Below are 9,458 nucleotides of genomic sequence, written 5' to 3' on the forward strand. Positions count from 1 at the left end.
GTAGCAAACAGAAGAGTTTAAAAAATCAATGGCAACTGAGACCATATGTAGTCACATAGAGTACAAACCCAGCTGAGTCTGTTCTAAGGTCATCCCAGTTGAGGCATCAGACATGGGAGTAACAATTCAACCCTTTTCATCTGAGGGCCCAGCTATCTCTGCTGTGTCCTTCCTAAATTCCTAATCCACAGAATCCATGAGCATAATAAAATGGTTAGTAGTCTGTGTCATTAACTTTTTTTTTTCTTTTTTTGGTGTAACTAACTTTTGGGATAGTTTATACATGGCACTAAATAACCAGAACAGTCACTATTGAAAATATTTTGGTAAATATCCTTTAAGATACCTCTATGAATATCCGCATATGGATAAATCAGGCACACAACAAATGCTGCTTTGTAACTTTTTTTTTAATGTAATAGCAATGTCCTACATAGCTTTTTTTCCTTTAGAAATTGGAATTAAACTTCTTACCTGTGACATGAGTTTTTCAAAGTTTGGGGCAAAATGACTTTTTTAGGAGTCTATCTCATACTAAATTATTATTCAAGTATGAGGGCAATATTAAAACATTTTAGTAGCTACTTGTTTTGGAAAAAAAAAATCTAAGCTGTTATCTAAGAAAAAGAAAAAGAAATCCAAGAAAGAACAAGAGAAATAGGAGTACGAAGAAACTAGTTATATATATATTTTTTAATTTTAATTATTTTTTTCTTGCATTCTTCAAGTCCTTGATACATTTAATTGATGTCCATAACTATGGTTGTGAGATCTAAATAATCATTAAGAAATACTTAAGTACAGAAATTTTAAAAAGGTAATTTCTTAACATTATAACCTAGAATAATAATCAAGAATACATGGAAGATACGGAAAAAAGAGGTAGGCAAAAGAAGGCTAAAAGTAAAGATAGCAAGTTATTCCGAAGGATGACAAGACATTTTCAGTTTAGGTGTGTGTGTTAATTTCAGAACTAAAGGAAGCACAAAATTAGCACATATTACTTTCAAATCACTAGAGGGAAAGTCACCGGGAAACATAAAATTAGCATGTATAACTTTCAAATCAATAAAGAGAGAAAAACAATAAATCAAGAAAAAGTAAAGAAAGGGAAAAATAAGTGAAGTATAGTATATGGAAAGCTGCTGATGAGATGGTTTTTAAAAAACATCACATACAATGTCAAAAGCAATTCCACTGCTAACTCACTAACCAAGTCATGAAAACGTATGCGAAGACCTGTACGCACATGTTCATAAACACTAAAAACTGAAAATAATCCAAACGTCCGTCAACTGATGGATAAACAAAATGTGGTATGGCCATACAGTAGATGTTTTCATCAATGCACAGGAAGAAATATTTGATATATACTACAACATGAATGAATCTCAAAAACATTATGCTAAGTGAAAAATGCCAGACACAGGAGACTGGGCACAGTGGCTCAGGCCTGTAATCCTATCACTCAAGGAGGCTGAGACGGGTGCATTGTACTAACTGTGCTAGTTTTGTTTTTTTTTTTTCAGAGACAGAGTCTCGCTTTGTCACCCTCGGTGCCGTGGGGTCACAGCTCACTGCAACCTCCAGCTCTTGGGCTTAGGGATTCTCTTGCCTCAGCCTCCCAAGTAACTGGAACTACAGGCACCTGCCACAACACCCAGCTGTTTTTTGTTGCAGTTTGAACACACCACCCTGGGTATATTGGGCTGGCGCCCTACTCACCGAGCCACAGGCTTTTGTATATACTTACTTGCCTCCTCACACAGCATAATCTTGAGAAGCTTGCCCCATTATAACAATAACCTAATAGAAGTTGACTAATACACTGTGATACATGAAAAAGGTCTCCAAAGATGTATATCAAATTGAAGTGTGTAATGACCTATGATGGGGACGGTGATGTTGTAAAGACATTGCATACTTTCCAAGTTCTTGATTTATTTATTTATTTATTTTTTGAGACAGAGTTTCACTTTGTCACCCTTGGAAGAGAGCCGTGATGTCATAGCTCACAGCAACCTCAAACTCCTAGGTTCAAGTGATTCTCCTGCCTCAGCCTCTTAAGTAGCTGGGACTGTAGGTGGCCTCCACAATGCCCAGCTATTTTTAGAATTGGGGGTCTCATTCTTGATCAAGCTGGTCTTGAACCTGTGAGCTTAGACAATCCACCCAGCTCTTGAATTTTTGTAAGCATTATTTGTAAAACCGGTTTGATAGAAAATTTTTAAAAAGACATATGCAAAAAGCAAAAGTATCTGAATTATTGTGTTGGGATAATTTTTTTTTCCTTTTCTAGAGTTCCTGAATTTTCTATGATATTTTAGTGTACGTATATCTGTTATTTTTAGAAGGACATTATAAAGATAACAACTATTGTACTATATGCTATGGCTACTTGCAAGTGCTTTCAAAACTATAATAACAATCTTATTTAGCTATCACAATGATACTGTAAGATAGGTAATTAATCACTCCCATTTCAAAGTGAAGGAAACAAGGCTTAGATTACTTGATCTAAGGATACACATGGTGAACAATGAATCAGAAAACAGACCTTTAGACTCTAAATCTTCAAAGCTTGAGTTTTATAATGACAATGTGATCAAAACTATGTGACTATTATATAGAAACAGAGAATAAAACAGTGGTTCCCAGGGCTGGACTGGAGGGAAGGAAATGGAGAAATGTAGGTCAGAGGATACAATGCAGCCCAATAAGTAGGATAAACAAATGGAAGATCTAATGTACAACGTGAGGATGATAGTCAACAATAGTGTATTGTCTTCAGGATTTTTATAGAGGAGGTGACATTTACTATATAGGTATCTTACAACATCATCTTATATACTTCAAATATACACAATAAAACTTAATTTAAAAAAAAAAAAGAACTACACAGGACAATTCCCCAAAGGAATGAGGGGTTCTTTGCAAACAAAACCAACATTATCTATATAATAGGGGTTAATAATGTAGATAACCTCATTATCTACAACATAATGTTAGCAAACTACACCGTGTGAATCAAATCTGCCTAATGGCTATTTTGTAAACATTTACTAGACAAAAATAAACAAACAAAAAACCCACTATGTTAAAAGAAATCAGGCAAATTCTCATGCCTCCACTACCAACAAATACTGACTCAGAAGCTCTGAGAGAAGGCCCCAGAAATCTTTTCACAAGTCCTCCAGCTGCTTCTGTTGCAGGCTACAGCTAAAATCTACTGTACTAGGACACAAAAACCCAAACACATAACTTGTATGATTGATGATAAGTAACTTATCTTGATGTTACAAATGTTGCACTAGGTATGTTATGCAACATACAAATGTTAACTCTGCTTGAAAGAAGGAGTAAAGAATTTATTCTAAAATATTTGGTTTGGGGGCGGCGCCTGTGGCTCAGTCAGTAAGGCTCCGGCCCCATATACCGAGGGTGACGGGTTCAAACCCGGCCCCGGCCAAACTGCAACCAAAAAATAGCCGGGTGTTGTGGCGGGCGCCTGTAGTCCCAGCTACTCGGGAGGCTGAGGCAAGAGAATCGCTTAAGCCCAGGAGTTGGAGGTTGCTGTGAACTGTGTGACGCCACGGCACTCTACCAAGGGCCATAAAGTGAGACTCTGTCTCTACAAAAAAAATAAAAATAAAAAAATAAAATATTTGGTCAGGCACAGTGGCTCACACCTATAATCCTAGCACTCTGGAAGGCTGAGGTGGGTGGATCGCCTGAGCTCTGAAGTTCAAAGCCTGAGCAACCCATCTCTTTGCAGAGAGTTGTGGTGGGCACCTGTAGTCCCAGATACTCGGAAGGCTTGAGCAAGCGAATCACTTGAGCCCAAGAGTTTGAGGTTGCTGTGAGCTGTGACGCCATGGCACTCTACCGAGGGTGACAAAGTGAAACTATGTCTCCAAAAAAAATAAATAAATAAAATATTTGGTTAATGTGACTCACTCTAACAGCTTCTTGTATGAAACATGGAAATGATAGTCTTCATTTCATAGCCAGATTTTTGTCACCAAATTCCCAGAGAAACATAATTTTTTTTTAACCCCCCCACTTTTTATTTTTTTATTTTTATTTTTTATTTTTTATTTTTTTTGTGATTTTTTTGGCCGGGGCTGGGTTTGAACCTGCCACCTCCGGCATATGGGACCGGCGCCCTACTCCTTGAGCCACAAGTGCCGCCCAAGAAACATAATTTTAAAATATCCATTTGTTACTTTTTATTACCATTTATGACTTAACTAAATTACTTTACAGCTCAATATATATAAATATATTGATATGAGCAGTTATATTAATATCAATTTAATGAGAAAAGACACAGTTTTGAAAAAAAATCCAGGGACTAAGGAAAACACAAACACACACAAATATGTTCATTGTTAGGTTTAAATGAAGAAAGCTAAGCTTCATCTCTTTTAATAATTAAAGATGGAAGAAATAAAGTGTTCCTAATCTAAATCATAAAATAAGGATTTCATCTGAAAAGGAGTTAGCATACCTGGGAACATTATTGTTTGAATCTTCACTTTCATTTGCCAGGCCACCAAACAAATAGCATTTGTTACCATATAAAGAGAAGCTATGTCCAAGCCGAGGACAAGGAGGTAAACCAGAACAAGGAGGATGAGGCTTCACTTTTTTCCATAACCAACGACTTGCCTAAAAAAGAGAATAAATATACTCAGACGAAACCAGGAAATCATTCCTGTATTGTCAATGGTACAACATCATTATTAGTATATTTTAATTCAAATTCTATCAGAAGGCTCTAATAAACTTTGGGGACAAATGAAAAGTAAGCATTTAACTTTTAGAATTAAAATATATGTTCCAACAGAAATTCAGGTTAGTCTTCCATGCTCACAGATTTCTACAATAACAGACTAAGCTTATAATAATAAATGCTAATATCTAAAGTATTGTCCAAATGTAAAATTGTAGTATTAAAATTAAGTATTATATAGATTTTTAAAAATTAAATGTGATTTATACAACTTTACTTTCTGAAATTAGTTCATTCATAAATGTCAAATATTGGGTGGCGCCTGTGGCTCAGTGAGTAGGGCGCCAGCCCCATATGCCGAGGGTGCCGGGTTCAAACCCAGCCCCGGCCAAACAGCAACAACAACAACAAAAAAAAAATAGCCGGGCGTTTAGCGGGCGCCTGTAGTCCCAGCTACTCGGGAGGCTGAGGCAAGAGAATCGCGTAAGCCCAAGAGTTAGGTTGCTGTGAGCTGTGTGAGGCCATGGCACTCTACCTGAGGGCCATAAAGTGAGACTCTGTCTCTACAAAAAAAATAAATAAATAAATGTCAAATATTTTAGCCTTCAGATAACACAAAGCTCATTTAACAAATCAATCTCCCAAACTAATTCTCTAGCCATGGGTGTTTTCTTTAGCTGAAACTATTTTTGAAATGACTTGCATGTAGATAGATATAATACATCCACATCTGCCAATTAGCAGATACCCTCATGATGTCAACCCTGGGGACATACTCACAGATACGGAAGAAAAGTCAACTAGGGGTATGAGTCTGGTTTAATAAGAGAATCAGATATAGAATGGTCATAGTGTTATCCTTCTTTTGTAGGTATTGCCAAGGGGGTGGAAGATGGGGGGGCAGGGGAGTAATTATTAGTCAGAAGGTGACAATTTCTATACACTAAAGCAGTGGTTTTCAAAGTATAGTCTGGGAACTAGCATCATGGGCTGGGAACTTGGTAGAAAATGCAAATTCTCAAGCCTCCACTACCAACAAATACTGACTCAGAAGCTCTGAGAGAAGGCCCCAGGAATCTTTTCACAAGTCCACCAGCTGCTTCTGTTGCTGGCTAAAGCTGAAGAACTACTGTACTAGGACACAAAAACCTAAACACATAACTTGCACAATTGATAAGTAATATATCTTGATGTTACAAATGTTGCACTAGGTATACAAGAAAAACTCACATTAGAAACTCTGGCTTTTAAATAAAGCAGAAACATTTTCTTTGAAGGCATAAAATGTGAAACTCATACTATTTTATCTTTGCTAATGAAATACTTTGCAATCTTTTGAAGAATTATGAGCAATATCATTATTAAAGCCTCAGACTGAAAGAACAAAATTTAAATATACTTACTTGCAACTCATACAATTCATTGCTGTATCTTCCATATTCAACCATTCCTCCAAATACTAAAATTCTGGTACCATCACAGACAAATCCATGGGCAGCACAGCCTGGAGGGATGTCTCCTCTAACAGCTGGTAGGAACCATTGATTTGTAACTAGTTGCCAAAATAAAATTAAAGCCAATTATAGCAAACAATATTTATCATATAATATGAGTACTATGTACTTTACATGTATCATCTGTATCAGTGGTTTTCAGCTGGGGATGATTTCCTCCCCTGCCCAGGGGACATTTGGCAATATCTGTTGACATTCTTAGTTACCACAACTGGAGGAGCAGTGGTTAGCTAGCATCTGGTGAGAAGATAGGGATCCTGCCAAACGTCTTACAATGTACAGGGCAGTAAGGGAAACCTCCCCAACAACAAAAATCTCATGGTCCAAAATATCCATAGTGCTGCTGTTGAAATACCCTGATCTATCTCATTTAACTTTTACAAGAACACTGTCAGGTATCATCATCTCCATTTTACAACTGAAAAATCTGAGACTTAAAAAGGTTTGATAGGGCGGCGCCTGTGGCTCAGTGAGTAGGGCTCCGGCCCCATATGCCGAGGGTGGCTGGTTCAAACCCAGCCCCGGCCAAACTGCAACAACAAAAAAAAATAGCTGGGTGCTATGGCGGGCACCTGTAGTCCCAGTTACTCGGGAGGCTGAGGCAAGAGAATCGCTTAAGCCCAGGAGCTGGAGGTTGCTGTGAGCTGTGTGATGCCACAGCACTCTACCAAGGGCCATAAAGTGAGACTCTGTCTCTAAAAAAAAAAAAAAAGGTTTGATAACTTTAGCGCTGATCCTGGGCAACTAGCAGAGCAAGCTTCAAACCAAATCTGATTTGTCCCACATCCAGGGATTCTACCCCATGTCAAATTGTCAATAACTTTTTAGCTTTATGTGGTGAGGCGCTGGGAGAAGGAAGAGGGTGAAAAAATAAAAATTTCGCACTCCAGTACTTTGCTAACCTTTAAATGATCACTCTGATTAAGTTGTTTGGTCAAACAAACATTACTGGTCATAACGCAGACCCAAAGTTCTCTAAGTAGTCTCACACCAAGGGCAGAGATGTCTCGTTACAGCTGGAGTATCTGTGCGAAAATGAAATTCCAATCCCCTTTCTATTCCGCAGAGGTACTGAAAGGCAGAGCCTGCAGTACCACAGGTACTTAAGTCTTGCAGCGGCGCTCGACTTAATGACAGTTCCCTTTCCCAGGACAGTCCAGAAGAGCGCTGCACCGCTCAGTGTCTGCACGCACTCCAACTGTGCAGAGACGAGGCCGGTCTCACCTGCTTCCCCGCCAGTTTAGGGAGCTACCAATGGGGGGAATTTCGACTGCTATCCGCTGGATAGCTGGCTGTATTGGGGGTGAAAGTATTAGAAGGCCTCTCGTTATCCCTCCTCACCCCTCTAGACTCTCTTCCTTTTAAGGAAGGCAGGTAGGCAAAGACAGGAAAGGTCCGTAGGAGCATTAGTTTGCAGTAGGTGTTGTTTTTTGAAAGGAGAGGGATCTTGGGACCTCGGAGTGAGAGACTTCGAGGAATAGTCCAGCCAGGTGGAAACAGTGTCTCTCTTGCCTAAGTCAGCCAGCACGACCGGGGCGGGGGCGCCCGGAACCGCCCTCCTGGGGACCAGGGCTACCCGCTCAGCTTCGTTCCGCCCCGCGGGCCCCGGCGATCCAGAGCTGCCGTCCGGGACACGGCGGGACCCGTGCCGCCCTGCCAGGACGCGCTCTCCGTCGCCCGCCGCTCGAGAAAGCAATGACCGGGCGGTGACAGCTGTCAGGGCCGCGGCCGCAGCCTCGCCTCCCCTCCCTTCCCCCTCCCCGGCTCCCTCAGGCGGCGCCGACCAGCCGCCGCCGCGCCCACCTGTGTTGTAGACGTGCAGCTCGTCCGCGATGCCCTCGTTGCCCCCTCCAAAGATGATCATCAGCTCCCGGATGGCCACGGCCCGGTGTCCGTGCCGGGCTCGGGGGACGGGCCCCGTGAAGGAAGAAACCCGCCTCCAGTTGAGGAGGCTGGGAGCCGCCATCTTCCCAACCCCCGCCCCTCTGCCCACAATGCACCGCGCCCTCTCCAGCGCCCGGCTCCCGGGGGAGGGCGGGGACCCGCCTCCAGCTGTGCCGGAGGCGTCACGTGACCGCGGATGCCCGGGGCCAGGCTGGAGGCCTGCGGGGTCCCAGCAGGGGGACTCCGCCCCTTGCACTGGCGACGTGGCCAGCCGGGCACCGAGGCAACAAGTCGTAGGGTGGAATGACATTCCCTGCAGACCAAGGCTCCCTCCCCACCCAGAACCTCCCGTTTGGTATTTTAGGGAGAAGGTACAGCATTTTCCTTTATGTCCACATTAATTGCGCATCTTGGGATTCCAGTCTCCTTTCTATTCCTCTCTAGCGGTCGAGTCAGATCCTTGATGCAGTTAGAACACGCAACCCGAGAACAGCTCAAGTAGAGGTCCGAAGTGCTGGGAGCCCAGGGAGGGGCCTGGGAAGGTCTGTCCTGGCCGAGGAGGATGCGGAGGATGATGCCGAGGATGAGGGAGGGAGCCTGGACCGAGCCAGCTGCGGCCCAGCCCCCGGAGCGCGCGGGCCGGGGCTCCGGCCGCTAGAGGGAAGCCGGTGCTTAAGCTTCCCCTGGCAAATCGAGGTCAGGCTGGGCGGGTGCCTTGCCAAGAAGTTTAGGAACGCTGAACCACGAAAGGTGTTTTTGGTTTGTTTGGTTTAAGCAGGTGAGAAATTATGTGTAGATTTGTTTTATTACTAACAACTGAGGGTTTTCAGTGCCTTGGGATAGCCAGGCACTATCCCAAGTAACTTAACGCTGTATTAAGTCATACAATCCTTCTGACAATCCAGTGAGGTGGATACTGTTGTCTCTCTTTCATGGTTAGGGAAATGAGGCCCAGAGCAGTAATGTTCTGACGAACGCACAGAAAAAGGATTGGGGAAAAGATTGGGGCCAGGATTCAAACAAAAGGCTTCTGATTCCAGAGCCCCTTAACCCTAACCACTACACGATACTGCCTCTGGTAGCAGTCATATGCATTGCTTTATAAGGCCCAGGTGCCTTGTGATTTGGTCCTACACTGAATAACATCCAAAAAGATAGAAGTCTGTTAGCAATAAAATTGTTCTATATATAGGATTCATGCCAAATGCTAGCTTTTATCTGCTCCTGTCAAAAAAAGGGAGGGGACAAACTCTGTGAGATGATGAATTTGTTAATTTGCTTCACTGTACTAATCTTGTTACTGTATATATATATTATATATATAT

At 42.1% G+C, this 9,458-nt stretch overlaps 1 protein-coding gene across 1 annotated transcript in view; it reads right to left on the reverse strand.

Moving 5' to 3' along the window:
* Window positions 1-8,315, reverse strand: part of HCFC2 (host cell factor C2) — a 32,793-nt gene extending 24,478 nt beyond the window's left edge. The window contains exons 1-3 of the mRNA XM_053584963.1: window positions 8,053-8,315; window positions 6,139-6,287; window positions 4,511-4,671 (exon numbers count right to left, since the gene is read on the reverse strand). Coding sequence (XP_053440938.1) covers window positions 4,511-4,671; window positions 6,139-6,287; window positions 8,053-8,215 — 473 coding nt within the window. The 5' untranslated portion in view covers window positions 8,216-8,315. The remainder of the gene's footprint in view (window positions 1-4,510; window positions 4,672-6,138; window positions 6,288-8,052) is intronic.
* Window positions 8,316-9,458: the final 1,143 nt, after the last annotated feature.

Source organism: Nycticebus coucang, chromosome 3, assembly GCF_027406575.1.
Source record: "Nycticebus coucang isolate mNycCou1 chromosome 3, mNycCou1.pri, whole genome shotgun sequence".
Lineage (NCBI taxonomy): Eukaryota > Metazoa > Chordata > Mammalia > Primates > Lorisidae > Nycticebus > Nycticebus coucang.